General features: G+C 41.4%; 1 protein-coding gene across 2 annotated transcripts in view; it reads left to right on the top strand.

Moving 5' to 3' along the window:
- Positions 1-8,833: 8,833 nt before the first annotated feature.
- LOC109869824 (nuclear factor of activated T-cells, cytoplasmic 2-like) overlaps positions 8,834-25,783 on the top strand; it is a 45,236-nt gene continuing 28,286 nt past the window's right edge. For both annotated transcript variants that reach the window (XM_020460089.2, XM_020460088.2), the window contains exons 1-5: positions 8,834-9,308; positions 12,251-13,178; positions 13,360-13,528; positions 17,560-17,762; positions 18,516-18,688. In XM_020460089.2, coding sequence (XP_020315678.1) covers positions 9,164-9,308; positions 12,251-13,178; positions 13,360-13,528; positions 17,560-17,762; positions 18,516-18,688 — 1,618 coding nt within the window. In that variant the 5' untranslated portion in view covers positions 8,834-9,163. The remainder of the gene's footprint in view (positions 9,309-12,250; positions 13,179-13,359; positions 13,529-17,559; positions 17,763-18,515; positions 18,689-25,783) is intronic.

The following is a 25,783-nucleotide window of genomic DNA, read 5'->3' as shown; positions in this document are numbered from 1 at the left end:
CAGAAGAACAACGTTTCCTCCAGTAAAACTAGGCCTATAGTATACTCAGACTGGACTGAGGCTGTACTATGTTAGAGCGTTGAGCCAGTAACTCTGATTCAGAGGGGTTGTGGGTAAATGCAGAAGACACATTTCAGTTGAAGGCATTCAGCTGTACAACTGACTAGGTATCCCCCTTTCCCTTTGCTTTCCTTTATTGTAGAGGAAATCTTCCTTATGTAAATGAGCGTGTGTCTCATTTTCACCAGAGGAGGGAGTCCCTGACACTCAATAAAAGCTGCTCTCCTCATACAGTCAGCCACACTTTCTGACAATCACATCCTGTAGCCTTCAGTGTGGAAGGGTGAGCCTATGCCCTGTCTTTTTGACCATCTAATTTCCAAAAGGGATTGTGTCATGATAGGGAGTTATATGGGATTTATTAAATATGATTTTCCATATTTTTTCATATTTTTTTCCATATTTTTTTCTTTTTTATGAAAAATCTGTCTTAGAAAATATTACTTGAATCTCACACCAAATTAGAACATGCACAAGCTAAAATGTATTGAATCTCCCAAGATTTCAAGAAATTGTTTGTTGGAACCAAGCCTCAGTCCAACCAGTAAAATGTGATTCAAGCCCCACACTACTGTATGTTCATAATAAAATCCTACTCCTCCGTCCAACTTTTTCTTGTTCCATGGCCCACATGCGTAGGTTATACCATTTAAAAGAAACAATTTAAGTTAATCAGCCACATGAAAACCGAAATTTCACCCCAGAATCAATAGCAATGCCCTCTAGAACTATTTCATCTGAGCTTCAAGCAATCAACAGAGCCACTCGTTGGAGCATTGCCAAACCTACAATTCAATCAAAAGAGGAGAGATAGCGAGTCCCCAATATGACTCCTGGTATCAGAGACAGTTTGTTATGGTCAGTTGTATTTCAATGTATTTTTAATTACTATATTAAGCTAAGGAACTCCTTTGGCTTAAGTCAATGCATGTAAACAATGATGTGAAGCTAGTTGCATAATAAGAATTTTAATAAATAAACATTTTTTATTAGAAGGACGACCAAGCTCGTTTGAAATATGTCAAACCCTGTTTGCTGTACTGTGGGGATAAATCAAAAGTGGCAGATTCTGACAAACCAGTCAATGCACTTCAATCTACTACATGTTCTATTTCGCCTAGTGTAAACAAAGGATTTTGGTGATGACACACCATAGGAAAGTGTGCTGAGCATTCACACACCATTTTCAACAGCTATTTATAGCCTGGGAGGACTGGAATGCTTTGATTGGTCTAAGCACCTACTACTACTGCGAAGGATGGGCTGTTGTATTTTCCCTCCTATTGTAATCTTCTATAACACCTGTTTCAATGGAAGTCAATGAATTTAGCAGACTGCTACCGCATTGGTGTCTATGGAAGAGCCTGAGGGAACTATCTTCATTTATCCACCATCTTTGGTAGAAGTAGTACTGTACTACAAGTAGGAGATGCAGCTATTCCTATAAGGGTCGGAGGTTATTGTTATTGAGGTGCTGGGTGAATAGACAGTTCCAGGTCCCAGGTGTCTCCCGTGGGCCTGAGTGGCACAGGGCACAGCACAGAGGTGCTTATTCTCGATCATGTACCACTGAATAAAGAAGTCTCACCATTGATCCAAAGAACTCCACACCTGGCTACCGTGGAAACAAACAGAGAAACATGTCATCCCTCTGTATTTCTAATGAATGTGTGATAGAAGGATGTCAGAGTTACAGTATGAGTTAGTATTGGAAACTTGGTACTACGGCAGTGAATAGTGTCTTCTGGGGGGATATTGTTTCATGGGATTTCATAACGCTGCCTGTGCTCAGGAGGGGAAAAAGCTATGTAACTTTGTTTTCCAGTGCACTAAAGCAGAGAAATGTGTTAAACAAACACGAGTATCGATCAAACTCCTATTACACAAGTGGATTGTTTCATCTGATGTGGACATGTAGTTTCCATACTGATACGGAATGTATTAGTTCATTGAGTTGGAAAAAGAAAAAAGGAAATGTTTTCCAGAGTTGACAAGCTGTGGCAGAACAGAAACAGGATTCCTTATTACACATGACATAATATACTGCCCGGTTCTACTATCCAAGCATTTGAATTCAGTTCCATTACCTAGTGTTCTGTCAAAGCAGCAACATGAATAACTTGGAATGTTTTTTTTATTTATAGAACTTTAGAATGTTTAAGGAATGAAGTTCTAAACACTGGCTGAAACAGGGAACAGGAAGTCCAAACAGAAATCTAAATGAATTAGGAATGTGGATTTTTGCCAAGAGCCTTCTCTACTGGTTAGTACAACATCTATATAGTGTAAATTGTAATGTGCTACACACTACAACTATGTAAATAATGAAGCTCAAGACAAGACAGCAGTACCACCATAGAGATATTATTAAATGACTAGTAATTATTAGTATTCTAATTCCTAATTCTATAAGTAACACATTAAAGGTAGACTCAGCAATATGACATCACCATATTTGGGGCGACTCGCTGCTTACAGAAATCAATAAAACAATTATATTCTGCCAATATTGGAGGGGAAGGGGTGCTGGCAGTCTTGGATGATTGGAATTTTGTTGTTGTTGATGTCCGTAAGCAAGAAGTCTTGTCGATGACAAAGTCATATTGGCGAGTCTACCTTTAATGAGACAATTTCATTATGGATTTCTTAGGGAGAAACTAAAATGGAGTCAAATGTCTACACATCCCTTTAGCCGTCTGAATTTCCTTCAAAAGCTTTCCATGAGACATGATTATAATGTGCCATCCATTTCCATATCAAAGTTCCACTGCTCCACTAGTTCAAAAACTGAAACACACATGTTGCACTAGGAAAACTAAATGGGGTAATGCTATAACCCAGACAACGCTCCCTAAATTAGCTGGTTTACAGTGATGGAAAATCCTGCATGAACTTGGAAAAAGTGGGTTCTAATGGCAAAAAACGGAAGTGCAAAATCGGCCGTCTGGACAGACTTAGTCAGTTTTCCCTTCTCAAACATATGCCTTATTAATTTACTCATTCATAACTTGAGTTACATAAGAGTCACGTAACAGTGGAGGAATTTACATCTGGTAGACGAGGGATTTAACTCGGACGGTCGAAGAGTTAGGCTACCCCCAAAATGTATGCTCTGAATTGTGTGGTTTACAGCACAGTCACTGACTGCAGGCACTTAGTTCACCCGATAGTCTGGGTCTACCACCCAAATCCTTTCAGTTACCCCTCTAAACCCATGTCAGAACTGGAACCAGATCCCTGATTATGCCCTTTATAGTACACAGATTTTCCTATGGATAGCTCTGCTGCTCACGTCACTAATGTCAACACTGAATCAGTAGCTTCTCGACAACGCGTACCACCATTGGGTATAAAGATACTTGGAAGTCCCACTTTAAATGAACAAGAACTTTAAAAGCTTTCGGAATGCCTACATAGGTCCTCACAAAGTCATTATAGAGTGTGGAAAAGGTGTTACATTTGGCAATTGAAAGTGTGCCCAAGAGACCATAAATGTATTGATGGAGTTCATGTACAGGAACATGGTGGCAAGTGAGTCCTCCCAGAGCTATACACTACTACATTAGCCTATATATGAACCATATGAGTGAATGGTAATCCATCCACAAGTTCCATATACTCTGGGTGCATCCTGTTACAAGGCACTATCACATCTAGTCAGCTATCTTTGTATCATGTAGCCTAGGAATCAAGCTACAGGCGTGTGCAAGAGAGTAAGGGCTGATACAGACCTGCATGTTTGTGGTAACTTATGTCCACTAAGCTTACCTTGGCCTCTCTGTATGTCCCATTCCTCAGCTTCCTCCACTGGGCACCACAGTGAACTTGTTAATGCGCTGAATTAGGTTGAAACATTTATTGGTTTGAGTTACCTGGTTTCCATGACTTATACAGACCATGCCAAGATAAATGCATCAGTTAGACCTTTATTATGTGATTCATTGGCAGTGTGTGTAACTGTGTATTGAGTGTGAATAGACTTACAGTAGCAAATGTACAGAATAAAAGTCCATAAAAGGACAATACCCCTAGAGCTGACTGTGTTGCCAAAATCCCATCCAATCCAAACAATGACATGCCATTGTTGACCATTGGCATAGAAGCCAGTATAGGGCTTTATTCTCAAATGAAATATGCTATCATAGGGGAAATGTATGTAATAAATCTGTCAAGTGCTTGTGAATTGTATATGTTTTGTAAAAGTTCAATCTTTATTTTTATATAGCTGTTATGAATACTATTCTGGGTTTTTTGTAAGATGCTTTCCATTGGGAATTTATTCCACATTTATTTGCAACGGAAATTTTTTCTGGAGTCAATTTAGCTGTCTATGATTTCATACCTTTTTCTGCCGTATATTGCCTCATTTGTAATGTCAAGATGCAAGACTACAACTTATACAACTTATTAACAGCAAGTTTCCAATAGAAAACATTGCATGTTCAGCAGGGCAAGCAGGCCATTCAACCAGACTGAATTGAAGGCATAACCCACTGGGCACAGACATCAGTTTAATGTGTTGTTTGGATTTACATTTGGTTGAGTTGTCAACTAAATGTGAAATCAACAAAACATTTCACCATGTCATTGGATTTAAGTTGGGCGAAAAAAAATCCAAAATACCCTGACGTTGATTCCGTTTTTTCAAATCCAATCAGTTTTCCACGTTGATTCAACGTCATCACATTGATTCATTTGGTTGAAATGATGTGGAAACAACGTTGATTCGTCCAGTTTTTGGGACGCCTCGGACTAGAGGTCTTCACGGGTTCAACCGACCCGATCTGGAACCAGGTCCAAAATTCAAACTTTCCCCTCGGGTCTGTGTCGGCTTCTGTGTGATTGTCATCAGGTCTCGGGTCTATGATAGGGGTGGGAAGATGGGGCGCTACAGATGGCTAAATCAGTCTACTAATACAGGACTACTAAAGGCCCAGTGCACACATTTTTCAATTTTGAATTATAGATTTTTTATTCCGATTTTTCAGGGGGTGCTGCAGCACCCTCGACACTGCTACTTCCCGTGGCAATGGGGTCTATGTAACTACAGCTGATAGACCCGAGTGGACCCGACCACAGCACTGCTTAGAATATAGAACATTTATTTTATGCTAATACAAGGAATTTATTGACTTATAGAAGGCTTAGCCAACATATAAAGACATATTCTTTAACCAGAAGAACAACTTGGCTGATTAAAAAAAAAAAAAATGTCACTGGGTCCAATCAGGTCTGGTCTAGATCGGGTCTAGGTCTGGTTGTTGTAGGGTCGTTCGGGTCCGGGTCTGATTGCCCTCGAGTCTGTTCGGGTCCAGGTCCAACTGTTTTGACCTGTGAAGACCTCTACCTAGAACTACTGCTGATTTTTAAAACACAGTTAATGCACAAGTTACACTAAGGTGACCAGCAAACATTAAAACTTTGTAGCCTAAAAAAGTTATGTACTACTGTATATAGTATACATAAGGCCTACTGTTAAATTTTTTTTTAGCCCCTGTCCTGCAGTCATTTTTTTTCACATCCCTACAATGAAGTTCTTGTGTGCCACTGTCTGCGAGAAGCCACAGAAATGCCTTGGCGCAGGAGCCGGAGACGTCATGGATTCCTGAGTGTGGGCTTTGCAGGAAAGCCCTGAGTCTCCGAGATGGAGCCGCTCCAGGTTTCCATGGCAAAGCGCATAAACAGGAGGAAACACTGAGGGAATCCCGTTATTTTACAGCATTGGACCATTATAAACACCCAGAGCGGGGAAGGAAGCCGCTCTTGATACTCAAGTAATCCTTAGAGCAAGGAAAGAAGTTCAAACCATAACCATAGCTTGCTGGGGTCTATTTTAGCTCCATGGTTTTGAGTTTATAAAGGAGTATTGGAAGTCTAATATTTCATTTTTATATTGCCTTTTTTTATGCAAGTGGGTTTCTACTGCTATTATAGCAGAATAGGTTTTCATTTTTATATATTTTTTTCAACTTTATTTTCAAATGTTTAGAGAATCTTGGAGACTGGCACAGTACCACACAATGAGGTCGATGGATCAAGGTATGGATGCCGCGTGCTGAATAGTGATAATCTGGTAATTTATCAACCCTATTGATTTTCGAGTAGCCTAGTCCTAGACATGTGTTCATATATAATTGTACATTGTATAATCCAGAAAATATGATATATTGACTGTGTAGTTGTATATCGTGTGTGGCATATCTGGACTGTCAGTTAGTGGTTTGGGTATCTAACTGATGCACATGAGTTGATCAGTTTATTCCATGGTGATTCCGCTATTTGCCTACATGTCCTGGACAGCGGCGAGGGGAACGCTAGCGCTATGTAAGGTAGGCTACGCTACTGTAGTGGTAGACTTCACGTCATTGTAGTCACATGAAAATGAGCCTTCGGGTTGTAGTAGATTACATTTACATGTTTAACTATTAAAATAAAACATTCATGACTGCAAGCTATAATGAGCAGTAAGATATCAAAATTCATACTAACAATATAAGATGTAAAATAGGCATTGTTATCTGTTACCTAAAGCCTTACGGGGTTGGCTATGATAAAATATTAGCATTATGAATTGTGACTGATATGTGCACGCGCTCAGTGCGTCCTGGGGAGTTCATCTTCTATGTTGACAATACCAAGGCAAGATGTGTATGGCTATTGAACAGTTTGGTTTGGGATGATTAAGGACATGATTAAACCTGCTTAGCTGATGTTTTGGTGGTGTCGAGAGGTGGAACTGCTTTGGACGGAGCGGTCAAATCGGTGAGCAGCTGCTCGTGTAATAGCTTTCTCGAAGCCATACCCATCCCACTCGCGTTGGAAGTTCCCGGCGAGAAAATGTAGGCTATATAGAAATAATGACGCTCAAATGGGAAATAATTAAATAAAACGATGTGTAGGCTTACATCTCACATCACATCTCAGTGTTCGAACTTGTAAACAAGGCTGCATGGGATTTATCTCAATGCTACTCCAGACATGGCAATATAATGCCGGAGCAGCTTGTGGATTTGACAGCTCTACGCAATTCCTCCTCCCACACCGTCAAAACATCAACTAAGCAGATTTCGGCTAAAGCAGATCTGATTGAATCGGGCCCTTAAGGTCATCAATTATAAAAATGTGTAGGCTCTTTAAAAAAAACTTACTTTGACACATTTCTGCTATCAAGGCATTATTGTTCAGTTATTCCTGTTAGGAACAATTAGGACCCCTCCCAGACATTTTTCCTACTTTTGCTGTAGGCCTAAACTTTCACAATGTACCTATTGTTGTATGGTGTTATGACAAGATGTTATTATAAAGCTATAACTTTACAATGGTTGTTATAGCTGATACAGTAGGGTTTACAAATGTAATACCTACACATGGTCTTAAACTTGTTCCACTTGTTTAGACAGGAAGGAGTCTAATTTTTTCTGTCAAATTTTCTCTAGCCTGATCCTAGCTAGATATGTCTGTGCTGTCTTACAATCTCATATGTTCATGGTCATGCCAAAGCACAAACTGACCTGGGACCAGCAGGCTAGCTCTCTCAATTCAATGTATATCAGGGCCCATATTCATAAAGCATCTCAGAGAAGAATCGATGTGCTAAGGATCAAATAAAATACCATTTCAATTCCCCTTGTCCTTGTAAGGGTGTATGGCGACCTGTGCGCGAGCGGTTCGCTGATGTGAACGTTGTGAACAGAGTGCCCCATGGTGGAGGTGGGATTATGGTATGGGCAGGCATAAACTACTGACAATGAACACAATTGCATTTTATCAATGGCAATTTGAATAAACAGAGGTACCGTGAGGAGATCCTGAGGCACATTGTTGTGCCATTCAACCTCCGCCATCACCTCATGTTTCAGCATGATAATGTATGGCCCCATGTTGCAAGGAGCTGTACACAATTCCTGGAAGCTGAAAATGTCCCAGTTCTTCCATGGCCTGCATACTCACCAGACATGTAACCCATTGAGCATGTTTGGGATGCTCTGGATCAACATGTGTTTTCCAGTTCCCGCCAATATCCAGTAACTTCACAAAGCCATTGAAAAAAAACATTCCACAGGCCGCAATCAACAGCCTGATCTACTCTATGTGAAGGAGATGTGTCATGCTGCATGAGGCAAATGGTGGTCACACCAGATACTGACTGGTTTTCTGATCCACGCCCCTACCTTTTTTTAAGGTATCTGTGACCAACAGATGCATATCTGTATTCACAGTCATGTGAAATCCATAGATTAGGGCCTAATGAATTTATTTAAATTGACTGATTTCCTCATATGAACTGCAACTCTGTAAAATCTTTGAAATTGTTGCATGATGCGTTTAGATTTTTGTTCAGTGTAGTTTATAAAGGGTTTAAACGTAATTAATGAATGAATTAATGTATTCATTAGAACATAGACCATACCAGTAAACCCCCCAAACAATACAGAAAAAAGGTCATTCATAATTATGTATAATAATGATGTATAATTATTCATTTTATGTATTGACTCATTGATACAGCATGGGTGGGTGAAAATGCTACAATTACTGTAACTTTTAATTCAAACTGTAAAGATATTCTGCACAATAGTAGTTTACAGTATACTATAGCCTACTTGGACACACTATCTTTACAGTTTGAATTAAAAGTTATAGTAAGATACCTAGCCTATATATGTCATGCGTAATTGTTTGGTGCCAAACACCCGGGGGCAGCAGCACTTCAACTGTACCACTGATGCAACTCGTCACTATGAAGTTGTGCACCTGCAACTGTTCTGTCAGTGATCATAGGGAGGCGTGATCACTCCGCGTTTGACACCTTGCATCGTATTTATTTACTATGTGAAATAGACACCCCTTGTCTCACCATGCGGTTAAGTTTGAAACAGGAAGCTTTAGCTACTATTACGATACTGATCGTTCTTTTCAAAGCGTTTTACTGATGCATCAGGGTCGCATCATCGCTTCAATCGAGCAAGTAAATAGTCTCTCCGCCTCCAACATCGCATGGTCTTAGTGGATAAAGACAACAGCCAGCGTAATATCATTGATTCTACAAACTATCTATATTTCCTTTCGTTTTTCTCATAACTTAACTGAGTAAATAAGACAGATGAACTCGTTTTACGACGGAAAAAACCCTAGTGATTTAGGGTTGGAAGAGGAACTGAGTCAAGTGAACTGCCAAGATGAGTTGGAGTTTGACTACCTGTTTGAATACGAACCACCTTGCGACAACTTTCCTGGGGAAGATCAAGGTTTGTCCAATGGTTTGTCAAGTCTCCCACGCGCTTTTCAACTTTTATATGCGTTGTAGTACTTTAACGACAAAATGACTTCTTAAACAATGTTCTAATCTCAAAAACGTTTAATTCATTGGCGTCATTGAAAACAAATATACAGGAAGTAATTTTGACAATGTTACTTTTCTTCCACTTCTTGTTCTAGTAGTCATTACTAAACATAAATAAAAACGTTGACATAAATGATACGATTGATCCTGTTTCTTATGCATGTTTGTATACATTGTATAATCACACTGTAAAATAAGATGTTGATTCATTTGTAAGGCAACCAGCTGCAACTGGATTGTGAGTTGGCTCAACATTTGGGCATATAGCTGAACCAACATACATTCTCAAATTGAATTGTATTGTCATTCTACTTAAAATTTTAGGTTGAGTGAACATACAATTCAACTTCAGATTTTTTTTGACATTATTTGTATATTTCCCAGTGTGCTTTGCCTTTTGAGTGAATTGTACTTACAACTCATGACTGTATTTGTCAGCAACAGAGATGATTGCTTTCAGTCCTTTAGCCTTCACTAAGTGGATGTCTAAGTGAATATGTTATCTTTACAATTGTACTCTGACAATACATTGCAAATAGCCGTTCATTGAGAGCCTAGATACATCCTAACACAGTGGTCTGAAACTCCTGTTTCAAGTTTCCCTACTGGTTTACTGTACTGATGTGCAGTTTGAACTATTTGTTTTTTAACAAATCCTTTTACTGACTAGATTCTTGATTCAACAAATGATACAGTTGGATTCAGATCTCCATCTCAACCTAAAATAAAAGTTAAAGAATAGGACTAAGCCAGTGGCTCAGATGGAACTATCCAAGCAATAGATGCATGCATCTTCTTTAAATGTTGATATTTGGTTGAGTTGTCAACCAAACACAATTCAATATTACTTTTGTAATACAGTAAATAGCCTAAAGTTAAGGCCATCTTACAGTATTTATTTGTCTTTAAAATTAGTAACACATCCCTGGACACATTTTGAGGTTACTGTAACAATAAATGTCTTATGTAATAATAGAAAGCATGGAAATGTCACAGGTCTGTGGAGATCTTCACAATTGATAGAACAAGCTGAGCAGAATCTCAAATGGCATTGACAACTTGCACCATGTACTTAAATAATCAATCCAGGTAATTTGGTTGTGCTAGTAGATGAAGCACAATGATAACACATTAAGTTGTTGTAAAATAAACAAAATATCTGACATTGTGTTCCCATTTAAAAAATTATAGAAAGCACAGTGATATCACATTTAGGTAACAACTAAACCAAAAATCAGACATTGATGTTCCATTGGAATTTGGTTGTGTTTTTAGATGGTTGAAAGCATAGTGATAACTCATTGGGAATTCAATAAACTTTTGACTGTCTTTTTGAGGTTGGAATCTCATTGATCAACGTATCAACCAAATATGACCCAATTCTCCACGTTGAAATGACGTGGTGTGCCCAGTGAGTAGCAATCACAAATGTACATCGTTTGAAGCCCACAGTCTCAGCCACGAATGACCGCTCCAATAAGGCAATTATGGTGAGCGAGAGGCTTGTAGAATCACTCAGGACCCACCGGTAGTGGGTCCTGCGTGATCTGGGAATTACTGAATCCAAATAACTAAATGTTATTTTGACTAAATGAGTTTAAAAGATCAGAGTCAAAAAAGAGCCAAACTTCCCATCACTACTTTACAGGCCACATCACTTTGCAAGTCACATTATGCTGGCTTGCAAAGTGATGTATATTTTTTATTGGAATCCAGCCAGAGTGAGGATATCCAACAATTCATCCCAGGTGCCTGGTGAGGGGAGGACGGCTCACAACAATGGCTGGAATAGAATATCAGTTTTCAATGTTGATTAAACATCACATAGAATTTTTTGGTTGAAACAACATTGATTCAACCAGTTTCTGCCTAGTGTGTTTGATTCAATTCAAGCCATTACTTTGAACCCATCCTCCCCAATTACATAGCCACCATGTGTTTGAAAATATCAATCACTCACAACATGTATTGAGAATGACTGGCCAGGTAGGAAAGAGTTGTTAGAGGCTACATATAAACTGTAACGGCCATCTCAGCAACGGGTTCATTAAGTCAAACCATTAACAGATTGGATTGGTATCAAAAATGTATGTTATTTATGTTTGTGTAGCATAAGATTAATCAACCCATCAATGTACATGCAAAAATACAGGTATTGAAACAAACATTTCTGAAAATCAACCTGCAGTATGGCATGCTGGGAAATATGATAATGGTGGGTGTGGTTTTGAGTGGTTTTGATCAAACATGAAGTTGTAATTTTACTCAACAAGCTGGTTCAAATTCAGCTCACTTCGAGCAGTTTGTTGACTAAACAAACTTTAACACGTTAGCTCAAATTCTTGTTCTTCTGAAGTCCACTCAACTCAAAGAATAAAGCAATTGGATAAGTTGATTACAGTGCATTGGTAGAGCTTGTTTGAACACACTTTCCAACCACAAAACATCATGACATTTGTTTTATGTACATAATGGGTTAATGGTTACAAAAGGAGGACCCTTTTGATGTGATTTGTGAATAATTTCCAAATCTAAGCCTTTTGTTTGATATGATTGTTAAATCAAACTGATCTAAGGGATTGAATAAAAATGATTAACAATATGGTTATTTGAAATGGTTATTTGATTAATTCAATAAACACAGAATTTCAATTCAATGTGGCTCTCAACATGTGCATTGAAAACATGTACGTTTTTTAAGATAGGCGATTTCGGGGGAAAGTGTAAAATCATTTCTCACTAAAGATATTCAGACTATGGGCAATCCCTTTTTATAAATAATGTATTTTGTTGTACTTTCATGTGTTTTCCTAATGATTTCTCTTCCTTGTTTCCTATCTCCTGTAGATGAGCCAAATCTCTCCTCACAGAGAGTCAGCCCTCCATCTGGTCTGGCCTACATCCAGGAGGAGGCTTCCACCTACAGCATTAAGTGTAGTGAGCACAACCCAGAGAGCCTCTCTGGCTATGAGCACCTGGAAGCCAAAAACTACCTGGACCACTCTAGGCTTGGGGGCATTGCCCTGAGCCCCAGGATCGAGATCACACCGTCACGTGAGCACTACAGCGATGGACGAGATTCCCTGCAGAACCACACTCTGAACATCAGCCCCCGTCCCACCCTGACCGTCCCGGGCCACGAAAGCCTGGCCTACCGTGAGCCCCAGTGCTTGAGCCCAGCCTCCAGCAACTCCTCCACCAGCTGGCACTCGGAGAGCTACTCCCCCTGGGCCTCTCCCTGCGTGTCCCCTAGTAGTGGCCAGACCGGGGCTGGGGACCTCTGGCCCCGCTTCCAGAACATCCACACCGGCTCCCCCCGCACCTCTCCGGGCACCTCCCCCCGCACAGAGGAGGGCTGCATCGCCCCCCGCTCGCCCTCCCCATCCCTCAGGCCAGGATCCCGCTCCACTTCCCCACAGGGCAAACGCACCTACGACATGTACAGGAACACCAGCCTGATCAACGGGATCCCTTCCAACAGTCCTTCCCCCCATAGGGGCCACGAGGAGCATCCCCAAAAGAACGCAGGGGCCCACTACGGGACCTCCAACAGTCTGGCTGAGGCCATGAACGGCTATGGCACTGTCCAGCCTGGTCTAGTCCCCACCAAGATAGTGAAGACAGCCAACCAGGCATATGCCTTCTACCCAGAGAACCACAGGGAGGTCAACTACCTGGTGTCCTGTGAGCAGGATGTTAAGAATAAAACTGGGGCTGAATCCTTCTTTGTGATCCCTCCCATCTGGACCAAGCAGATGGTCCCCAACCTCTGCAGGTGAATGGTGTAGGAAGCCTGTATAGGTGCATCGTGCAGTTTTATTATGAATCTGATTTAGTTGTTAATTTGTATGTTTGTATGACCAAGCTTTCATTGCTCATTAGGAACCACAATTTAGCGTGCCTAGTCATTGCACAAGACAAATTAATACTTTTCCCCCATGTCTTATTTCCTTTAGCATCCCATTGTCTTCTCTGCCCCCTCTGGAATGGCCTGTCCCCAGCCGTACAGACCAGTACAAGCTCCACGTTGACGTGCAGCCCAAGCCCCACCACCGAGCCCACTATGAGACAGAGGGGAGCAGGGGCGCGGTCAAAGCCCCCACTGGTGGTCATCCTGTTGTCCAGGTACGCTGCATCCCACTGGGCACAGACTTCAATTCAACGTCTGTTCAACTTTGGTTCAATGTCATTTCATTGAAATGACATGCAAACAATGTTGATTTAATCAGTGTGTCCCCAGTGGAATGGCTCTGTATCACTGTTAGAAAATAAGTTGATTTATGGAAGTCTTTTTTGGTTCTTGATACAATCTTTTCACCCAATGAAGCACCCTCAAATAACCTTTTTAAGAACCCTTTGGTGAAAGGAATCTACCTTGAACCAAAAAGGATAATACATTTCCTGGAACCAAAAGAGTTATCCTACAGGTTCTAGGTAGCCCCTTTTTAGTGTAGGACAGCCCTAATAGGAAGGCCTGTTGTGTGTAATGGTATTTTCTAGTCAGTACATAGCTATGCTACTACTGTCCCAGGGCCTGACTTAGGAAAATTACTACTGTGTGTTACTGTGTACGTTCTACAGTATATGTTATTTACCTCATCCTTTCTCTATCTCTCCCTTTCTCTATCTTTCCCTTTCTATCTCTCCCTGTCTCTCTCCTTCTAACTTTCTCTTCTTCCTAGCAGCCTGCCACACTCACTGAAATGAGTTATAATGTGCACTGATATCTTACGCATGTCAGCTACTGTTTCATCAAGTCAACTCCCAGACTTGAATTCCAGCCATTATTACAGTAAACACCTCGCAGATTATTGTTTTTGTCTTCATTTACTATGAGCAACAACTTTTGTGTTAATTGTTTCAAATCAAAGTGTCATGAGAAGACTTGTCTTCTTGCAGAAAATACACTGCTGCTTTGCCTCTCACGGACCAATGTTTTGGCCCATTTACACACAGGTCACATTACCCCCAGTGTACTCTGGAGACAGGAGTGGTGAACTTAAGTTCAGGCATACTCATATGAAAAAAAAAAAAGTTACGTTTTGCTATATAGAGCTAGTATCACTTTTTTACATGTTCAATCTAAGCTGAACATAACAGAAGGCATTTCCACGTCGTCCATATATTTAGGAAAGAAGTAGGAAATAGAACTTTCAGTTCATATTTTAATGTTTCCAAGGCAACATCTTGAAAGCTTACTTGTTGTTGTTGATTGCCAGAACCTGGCCAGGTGGAAATTAAGCATTTCTCACTTTCCATTTTCTCTGGCTCTCTTTGAGGTCAGTGAGCTGTGCCTGGTGTCGTCTGATCACGTGGCTGGCTAGGCGCGGCCAAACTACTCCCTCTCAGTCCCAGACTCTGAACTCCCTCCACTTAAATTTTCCTAGTCCCACTCGCTCTGACTCACTCACTGCAACCATAGCAACCAGCTTCTCAGATGGCCTGTTCTCAGATAGAGGAATTCTATTTTACTCATTGTGTCAGACTCGACTACCTGTGTACAAGACCACTCATGTCACTATAGTTTTTGCTTACATTGAACAGTTGTAAGGAGTTTCACCAGTGAAAAAGCTCTACAACAGTGAATGTGAATATTGTAGTTCTCACTTGACTTTAAAGAGGAAACTATGCTGAGGCTACTCAGGTTCCTGGGATGTGCCTCTTTCTCTCGGTCAGCCCCCCCATGCCTGTTTCTCTGCTGTCTGTCTGTCTCTCTGTATGTCTGAGCAACAAGGAAATTAGATGAGATGTGATCTCTGCCATGCCTCTTTCAGCCAAACTCTGCCCCCACTATACTCTTCTCACCTGTCATAAAATACACACACACAAACACACACACACACACACACAGATTAGTGGAGAGACCAGAGACTACCTCGGAAGGAAGCATGCAAAAACCACAATGTGTGAACTTGCAACTAAAATTATCTTTCTGAAAAATCATGAGCTTGAAAATGTGTGTGTGTGTGAGACAGAGAGACAGACGGGGTTTTAGTGATGAGTTAAGAGAACTATGTAAAGTGAAGATGTCTGACAAGGTTGCAAGCATATTTTGATTATTTATCTGAATATTGGCAACAACTAGGCCTACAGCTACTTTGCGATTATATGCAATGATTTTGATAAATATTTGTGATTAGGAGTTTTACATCATGTTATAAACATGTATTTACTATGTGGCCACCTCCAATTCTCCAAACCATTCCACTGTAGAAGTACTGGAATTAATGTAGACCTAGTCTTTATTTTGTCTTGAAAGTATCCGTGGCACATGTGGCTAAACTAAGGCAGTCATATTCTAATAAGCATGCCAATGAATGATAGTGATTCCTATGGAGCTCCTTTGAATTCCAAAGATAGCTACTTTAGGACAAAGAGCTGCTAGCTGATATTCAAGGTTGAGGATACTAATGTTTCCAGCAGTGAGTGTTTCTGCTGAGCCAACATCTAAGTAATTTAGCAGACACTCTTATCCAAAACAACTTAGAGTAGTGAGTGCATACATTTCCATATATTTCTTTGCACTGGTCCCACATTGTAATCGAACCAACAACCCTGGCATTGCAAGCGCCATGCTCTACCAACTGAGCCACATGTGACCCCACCAGGCTACCCTACCAGGGGGTTATCTTTATGTTCATCCAAAACTGTTTGCAGAAAACTGTCAAAGAAGATGTAGTTATAGAGTCATTCACCCTCAAAAAGCACAAGAAAGTGGATTTCAACACCAACCATCTCAGATTGTTCTGAAATGGTTTTGTTTCTGTAGTTAGAAAAAAATAATATGAGCATCACTGCAACATTATTTTGGTGAAAAATATTTTTACTCTAATTGATTGCCCCCAAATTGTAAATTTAAATGTATAGCATTCATGTAATTTTTAATAAATATAGTACCCAATATCCTATTTTTACCAAACCTCTTCTTAACAATGATTGAGGAATCCAAATAAATGGTCAAAAGCCACCCATGGACACCCCAATTCCCACACCAAGTAGTATGAAGCTGCGGCTTGGAGTACAGTTTAATCATACTATGTTATGTATTCTCAGTGAATTTGGTGGGGATTTTTCACCTGTTCAGAGAAATTAGCCATTGAAGTAGCTTGCATTTCCCCCCATAAAATAGTGTGAAAGTTCCAGCTTTTGCCACTATTCCTGCTACTGCAACCTATTATCCCTTTTGCTGATCTCTTGTGTTTATTAAATGGCTCACAACAATGGTTTGTAGAAAACCAATAGCTTTTGCTCAAGATGAAAATGAATTGTGTCCTGACAAGTCAAGCCAGTCCTCCATGAAAGCAATCAAATGTGTCCTTCTCTTAGCAATGAATGCCTCATCCAACTCTCCTAAAATGTCCAACAATTCATGGAGGTCTGGCATAAATTGTGAAGATGACCACACCATTTATTTTCATCATGAGCAAAAGCTATTGGTTTTCTACTCAAGGTTGCAACATAAATGTTGTGACCCATTTAGTAAACACAAGAAACCAGCAACATTTGATAAAATGGTGTGGCAGTAGAAGGAACAACATCATCTATTGGGCAAAACCTGGCATTTTTACTCATTTATCGGGAAATATGCGAGCTACTTCAATGGCTAATTTCTCTGAACAGGGGGAAAAAACATCCACAAATTCACTGAGAACACATTACATAGTATGAATAAACAATACTCCAATCCGTGGCTTCATACTACTTGCTAAAACCATAAAGAACTGATACTGGACATTTGGGTGGGCTTAGAGTGTTGTTTGGGGGGGGGGGGGGGGGGGGGGTCCATGGGTGACTTGACCATTTATTTGGATTCCTCAGGTCTTGATAATTGTTAAGAAGAGGCTTGGTTCAAATCGGATGTTGGGTTTTATGTTTATTGAATAGTAGTTGAATCCTATAAATTACAATTTCAACAAAATAATGTTGCAGGAATGTTTATGTTATTTTTTTTTTTAACTACAGAAACCATTTCAGGAGCATCTGAGATGGTGGGTGTCATAGCTTGCTGAAATTAAATTGAATGACCATATAGGCAAATAATGAGAAATTATTAGGGGGGGGGGGGGCAGAACAGGAACTTGAAAAACTACCCATTATGAAAAGTGTGAACATCTTGACTTCATGTAAAAATATATATTTATTAGAGTTTCTTCCAGTTGCATGGCTACAGGGGAAAGGAGCCACTGGGCCTGCAGATCTTCATCGGGACCGCAGATGAGAGGATCCTGAAGCCCCACGCTTTCTACCAGGTTCACCGCATCACGGGCAAGACGGTTACCACCACCAGCTACGAGAAGATCATCAACTCCACCAAAGTCCTGGAGATCCCTCTGGAGCCCAAGAACGACATGAAAGCAATGTGAGAGAAGTTAGAGTAGTGATTCATGTCAAACACCACCCATACAAAGCAGTGTCCTTTGAAGACTGGTTGAAACAGTATTTGTTTTCTTTCAAACTCGTTGAGCCTGTTTACTGAGCCTGTCTCCAATGCCACTAGATAAGCGGGAAGAATTTAAACTGATGGGAATATTCCATTGGTTCCAGGCATGCTCTTTTTCTCTCCCCAATTTTGTGGTATCCAATTGATAGTTAAAGTCTTGTCTCATCGCTGCAACTCCCGTAAGGACTCAGGAGAGGCGAAGGTCGAGAGCCGTGCATCCTCCGAAACACAACCAAGCCGCACTGCTTTTTGACACAATGCCCACTTAATCTAGAAGCCAGCATCACCAATGTTTCGGAGGAAACACCGTACACCTGGCTATGTCAGCATGCACTGCTCCCAGTCTGCCACAGTGCACGGTGGGTGCTAGTGCACGGTGGGACAAGGACATCCCTGCCGCCAAACCCTCCCCTAACCCGGACGACGCTGGGCCAATTGTGCACCGCACCAGGCTGCGACAGAGCCCGGTTGCGCAGCTAGCACTGCGATGCAGTGCCTTAGACCACCGTACCACTTGGGAGGCTGTGCCAGACATGCTCAATCAAGTTTTTGAAATAAAACTCATACTAATTGAACCTAGATCTGATCTCATTAACCATATCAGTTGTGATCATAATGCAACACATGGGTATCTGTACAGGGCTTACAGTAGTTAATCCTCCTATCTCACAGAATCGACTGTGCTGGGATCCTGAAGCTCAGGAATGCTGATATTGAGCTGAGGAAGGGCGAGACGGACATCGGACGAAAGAACACTCGTGTGCGTCTAGTGTTTCGTGTGCATATACCCCAACCTAATGGGCAACACATCTCACTGCAAACCGCCTCCCATCCTATTGAGTGCTGTAAGTACATTCATAGTTATTTATTTCATATGTATTTAACCAGATCCCGTTGAGGCCAGAATACCTATTTTCAAAGGCAGACATATTACCCGTGCTCTTTAGTGTGATAAACATATAGTCTGTGGTTCTATGTGGTCTTTCCCTTCTATAGCCTTCTATTGATGTGCTATAATTAATTCAATAAGGCCTGAGGGGGTGTGGTATAGTGGCCATACCACAAACCCATGTGGTGCCTTATTGCCATTATAAACTGGATACCAACCTAAATAGATCAGTAAACAATTATTTTAGCTTCATACCCATAATATAATGTCGGATATACACATAGCTGAAATGCTGTTTCAGGCAATCAGCATCCAGGACCCAAAGTGCCTGATTTATAATGTGATTTAGGTTTAACGTGGTTCTAGTGTATTTTGATGTTACACAATGCAGTACATTTCCGTGTATGTTTCCTCTTCCCTGTTTTCATTGCACTGATGTTAACCAGAGGTAAAACACACATAATGAATAAACATGGCTAAAACTCAGAGTAGAGCTGATAGTCCACTCACATGGATGTTCAAAGACTGTTTTATGATTAGGCTAGCAGCTCTCAAACCTCTTTTAGGTGTGTGTTTGTTGTGTGTGTGTTTATGCGAGTGTGTGTGTTTGTGTGCTTGTGTGTGTCTGAATCCTAGTTAAAAGCAAAACATTACTTACGTGTAGGCTAACATGTCCAGGGAACACGAAGTCCATGTACCAGTGTATGCTATGCCAGTGACGTGCGTAGAGTTTGGTGGCTTTGTAGGCACTGGTTATCAAAGCCAGATTTACTCGGAAATAAACAATGAAGCCCAAGTTCACCATACAACAGATCGCTCCAAAAACCAGAGTGACATAGGCTATTAACCGAAATTTTCATGAAATGTAAATACCAATGTAGCCAAGCGATAACCTCCAATGGCAGGATATTTCAAATCATCTGACAAAATAACACACTGCTTAACTCAGCTCAGCCATATACCAATGTAGCATCCACATTTACAACTAAAATGTGGCACCTTTTCACAATTCTTCCAATGCACGGTGTGTGAAAACACACACACACATAATAATATTATGATGTGAACTATAATTACACACGCGTACAGTGCATTTGGAAAGTATTCAGACCCCTTGACTTTTTTTCACATTTTGTTACATTACATATTTTAAAATGGAATAAATATTTTTTCCCCTCATGAATCTGCTCACTAGACCCCATAATGACAAAGCAAAAACAGGTTTTTAGACATATTTATTACAAAATAACTGAAAATATTACAAAATAACTTAAATATCACATTTACATAAGTATTCAGACCCTTTACTCAGTACTTTGTTGAAGCACCTTTGGCAGTGATTACAGCCTCAAGTCTTCTTGGGTATGATGACAAAAAGCTGTATGATGATACAGCTATTTTCAAGTCTCCAGAGATGTTCGATTGGGTTCATGTCCGGGCTCTGGCTGGAGCACTCAAGGACATTCAGAGACTTGTCCCGAAGCCACTCCTGCATTGTTTTGGTTGTGTGCTTGGTGTCGTTGTCCTGTTGGAAGGTGAACCTTCTCCCCAGTCTGACGTCCTGAGTGCTCTGGAGTGGGTTTTCATCAAGGATCCCGCTGTATTTATCTCCGTTCATCTTTCCCTCATTCCTGACAAGTCTCCCAGTCCCTGCTGCTGAAAAACATCCCCAAAGCATGAGGCTGCCACCACCATGCTTCACCGTAAGGAGGGTATTGTCCAGGTGATGAGTGGTGCCTGGTTTTCTCCAGACGTGACGCTTGGCATTCAGGCCAAAGAGTTCAATCTTGGTTTCATCAGACCAGAGAATTTTGTTTATCATGGTCTGAGAGTCCTTTAGATGCCCTTTGGCCATCTCCAAGCAGGCTGTCATGTGCCTTTTACTGAGGAGTGGCTTCCGTCTGGCCACTCTACCATAAAGGCCTGATTGGTGGAGTGCTGCAGAGATGGCTGTCCATCTGGAAGGTTCTACCATCTCCACAGAGGAACTCTGGAGTTCTATCAGATTGACCATCGGGTTCTTGGTCTTCTCCCTGACCAAGGCCCTTCTCCCCCGATTTCTCAGTTTGGCCGGGAGGCCAGCTCTATGAAGAGTCTTGGTGGTTACAAAGTTCTTCCATTTAAGGATGATGTAGGCCACTGTGTTCTTGGGGATCTTCAATCCTTCCCCGAATCTGTTCCTCCACAAAATCCTGTCTCTGAGTTCTACAGACAATTCCTTCGCCCTCATGTCTTGGTTTTTGCGCTGACATGCACTGTCAACTGTGGGACCTTATACAGACAGGTGTGTGCCTTTCGAAATAATGTCCAATCAATTGAATTTACCCCAGGTGGACTCCAATCAAGTTGTAGAAACATCCCAAGGATGTTCAATGGAAACCGGATGCACCTGAGCTCAATTTCGAGTTTCATAGCAAATGGTCTGAAATACTTATGTAAGTTTGGTATTTCAGATTTGTATTTTTTTATACATTTACAAAAATCTATTAATACCGGTCATTATATGGTATTGTGTGGAGATTTTAGAATAAGGCTGTAACATAACAAAATGTGGAAAAAGTCAAGGGGTCTGAATAATTTCCCGGATGCACTGTATATAATAAATAACCCAGCAAACTAACACTGGTTCTGTGAATTAAAAAATGTAACCAAGGAGGCCAGTTGAGAACAAGCTCTCATTTACAACTGCGACCTGTCCAAGATAAAACAAAGCAGTGCGCCAAAAACATCAACAGAGTTACACATGGGATAAACAAACGTACAGTCAATAACACAATAGAAAAATCTATGTACAGTGTGTGCAGATGTAGTAAGGTTAGGGAGGTAAGGCAATAAATAGGCCAAAGTGGAGAAATAATTACAATTTAGCATTAGCACTGGAGTGATAGATGTGCAGATGATGATGTGCAAGTAGAGATACTGGGGTGCAAAAATAAATACATAACAGTATGGGGATGAGGTAGTTGGGTGTGCTATTTACCGATGGGCTGTGTTCGTGAGGGAGATAAGTCTCCAGCTTCAGTAATTTTTGCAATTCGTTCAAGTCATTGGCAGCAGAGAACTGGAACGAAAGGCGGCCAAAGGAGGTGTTGGCTTTGGGGATGACCAGTGAGATATACCTGCTGGAGCGCGTGCTACGGGTGGGTGTTGCTATGGTGACCAGTGAGCTGAGATAAGGCTGGGCTTTACCTAGCAAAGACTTATAGATGACCTGGAGCCAGTGGGTTTGGCGACGAATACGTAGCGAGGGCCAGCCAACGAGAGCATACAGGTCGCGGTGGTGGGTAGTATATGGGGCTTTGGTGACAAAATGGATGGCACCGTGATAGACTACTACTTCCAATTTGGTGATTAGAGTGTGGGAGGATATTTTGTAAATGACATCCCTGAAGTCAAGGATCGGTAGGATAGTCAGTTTTACAAGGGTATGTCTGGCAGCATGAGTGAAGGAGGCTTTGTTGCAAAATAGGAAGCCAATTCTAGATATCATTTTGGATTGGAGATGCTTAAAATGTGAGTCTGGAAGTAGAGGTTACAGTCTAACAAGACACCTAGGTATTTGTAGTTGTCCACATATTCTAAATCAGAACCGTTCACAGTAGTGATGCTAGGAGGGCGGGCAGGTGCGGGTAGCAATCGGTTGAAGAGCATGCATTTAGGTTTACTAGCATTTAAGAGCAGTTGGAGGCCACGGAAGGAGTGTTGTATGGCGTTGAAGCTCGTTTGGACACAGTGTCTGTCAACACAGTGTCCAAGGAAGGGCCATGTGTATACAGAATGGTGTTGTTTGCATAGAGCGACATCATTGATATATACAGAAAGTGTCGGCCCAAGAATTGAACCCTGTGGCACCCCCATAGTGACTGCCAGAGGTCCGGACAACAGGCCCTTCGATTTGACACACTGAACTCTTTCTGAGTAGTTGGTGAACCAGGCGAGGCAGTCATTTGAGAAACCAAGGCTATTGAGTCTGCCGATAAGAATGCAGTGATTGACAGAGTCGAAAGCCTTGGCCAGGTCGATGAAAACGGCTGCACAGTACTGTCTTTTATCTCTGGCGGTTATGATATCGTTTAGTACCTTGAGCGTGGCTAAGGTGCACCCATAACCAGCTCGGAAACCAGATCGTATAGTGGAGACGGTACGGTGGGATTCGAAATGGTTGGTGATCTGTTTGTTAACTTGGCTGTCGAAGATTTTAGAAAGTCAGGCCCGGCTGGATATACTGTAGGTCTGGAGTGGATATAGGTCTAACAGTTTGGGTCTGGAGTGTCTCCCCCTTTGAAGAGGGGGATGACCGCGGCAGCTTTTCAATCTTTAGGGATCTCAGACGATACGAAATGGAGGTTGAACAGGCAGGTAATAGGGGTTGCAACAATTTCGGCAGAACATTTTAGAAAGAGAGGGTCCAGATTGTCTAGCCCAGCTGATTTGTAAGTATCAAGATTTTGCAGCTCTTTCAGAACATCAGCTATCTGGATTTGGGTGAAGGAGAAGCAGGGGGGGCTTGGGCAAGTTGCTGCGGCCGGGGTAGGGGTAGCCAGGTGGAAAGCATGGCTAGCCGTAGAGAAATGCTTATTGAAATTCTCGATTATTGTAGATTTATCAGTGGTGACAGTGTTTCCTAGCCTCAGTGCAGTAGGCAGCTGGGAGGAGGTGCTCTTATTCTCCATGGACTTTACGGTGTCCCAAAACCTTTTGGAATTAATGCTACAGGATGCAAATTTCTGTTTGAAAAGCTAGCCTTAGCTTTCCTAACTGAGTGTGTATATTGGTTCCTGACTTCCCTGAAAAGCTGCATATCGCGGGGGCTATTCGATGCTAATGCAGTATGCCACAGGATGTTTTTTGTGCTCGTCAAGTTTGCCAAGGGCTATATCTGTTCTTAGTTCTACATTTTTTGAATGGGGCATGCTTGTTTAAGATGGTGAGGAAAGCACTTTTAAAGAACAACCAGGCATCCTCTACTGAATGGGATGAGGTCAATATCCTTCCAGGATACCCGGGCCAGGTCGATTAGAAAAGCCTGCTCGCTGAAGTGTTTTAGGGAGCGTTTGACAGTGATGAGGGGTGGTCATTTGACCGCGGGCCCATTGCGGATGCAGGCAATGAGACAGTGATAGCTGAGATCCTGGTTGAAGACAGAAGAGGTATATTTAGTGGGCAAGTTAGTCAGGATGATACCTATGAGGGTGCCCATGTTTACGGATGTAGGGTTGTACCTGGTAGGTTTCTTGATAGTTTGTGTGAGATTGAGGGCATCTAGCTTAGATTGTAGGACGGCCGGGGTGCTAAACATATCCCAGTTTAGGTCACCTTACAGTATGAACTCTGAAGATGGATGGGGGGCAATCAATTCACATATGGTGTCCAAGGCACATCTGGGGGCTGAGGGGGGTCTATAACAAGTGGAAACAGTGATATATTTCTGGAAAGGTGGATTTTTAAAAGGAGAAGCTCAAACTGTTTGTGCACAGACCTGGGTAGTATAACAGAACTCTGCAGGCTATCTCTGCAGTAGATTGCAACTCCGCAACCTTTGGCAGTTCTATCTTTACGGAAAATGTTGGACATTTCTGAATTTTTGGTAGTCTTCCTAAGCCAGGATTCGGACACGGCTAGGACATCAGGGTTGGCGGAGTGTGCTAAAGCAGTGAATAAAACACACTTAGGGAGGAGGCTTCTGAGGTTAACGTGCATGAAACCAAGGCTTTTATGGTTACAGAAGTCAACAAATGAGAGCGCCTGGGGAATAGGTGTGATGCTGGGGGCTACAGGGCCTGGATTAACCTCTACATCACCAGAGGATAAGGGTATGGCTAAAGGCTAAAGGCTATAAGAACTGCTCGTCTAGTGCGTTGGGAACATGAGAATAAAAGGGGCAGATTTCTGGGCATGGTAGAATAGATTCAGGGCATAATGTACAGACAAGGGTATGGTAGGATGTGAGTACAGTGGGGGTAAACCTATGCATTGAGTGACGATGAGAGAGCTTGCATCTCTGGAGACACCAGCTAAGCCAGGTCTTTAAAAGTTCCTAAAATATATATTTAGGCTGTGGGGATATTGAGGGGATATGACAACAGATAGTTTCCCTAACACAAAATCTGTCCAGTTGTGATGACATTCTCACAATAGTTCTATCAGCGACCACAAAACATTCCCGCAATGTTTTTAGAATGTTATTCCTATGTTCCCAGAATGATAAAATTCCATTTTGAACAGTCCATGGAGGTTTATTTCATGTGTTAGTGTTATCTTACTGTTGAGGAAGTTAGTTGTACAAAAAGAGATCCATGTAGAAACACACATGGCAATTATTTGGAATCACATGACAATTTATTAGACATTTATTGTACAAAATGTAGATTTTACCATAGTTTGTTGGTAGTTGTAAGTGAGGATCGAACCTGGGAACATTGGAGTGTTTCTGGAATGAATCCAGTGCATCACAGGGAATACACAAGCTGTTCACACCTTTACTCTGACTTCCAGGTTGTGGTCTTTGTCTTTGCAAAAGAGGATACCAATAAGTATCCTCTATTCTTTCTTACTCCACCAATCTTCTTTACATACTGTAAAGTTGGGATGATTTGACTTATTTTCACTACAAACTTGATTTCAGAAATCATGTAAAAATGTTGCCTGGCAGATTGGAGTGAGGGGTATATAAACTCTGTAAAAAAAAGAAACTTCCTCTCACTGTCAACTGCGTTCATTTTCAGCAAACTTAACGTGTGTAAATATTTGAATGAACATAACAAGATTCAACAACTGAGACATAAACTGAACAAGTTCCACAGACATGTGACTAACAGAAATGGAAACATGTGTCCCTGAACAAAGGGGGGGTCAAAATCAAAAGTATCAGTCAGTATCTGGTGTGTCCACCAGCTGCATTAAGTACTGCAGTGCATCTCTTCCTCATGGACTGCACCAGATTTGCCAGTTCTTGCTGTGAGATGTTACCCCACTCTTCCACCAAGGCACCTTCATGTTCCCAGACATTTCTAGGGGGGAATGGCCCTAGCCCTCACCCTCTGATCCAACA

This window comes from Oncorhynchus kisutch, linkage group LG24 (assembly GCF_002021735.2).
Source record: "Oncorhynchus kisutch isolate 150728-3 linkage group LG24, Okis_V2, whole genome shotgun sequence".
Classification (NCBI taxonomy): domain Eukaryota; kingdom Metazoa; phylum Chordata; class Actinopteri; order Salmoniformes; family Salmonidae; genus Oncorhynchus; species Oncorhynchus kisutch.
The sequence above is the reverse complement of the archived record's forward strand: the minus strand, read 5'-3'. Positions and strand labels throughout refer to the sequence as shown.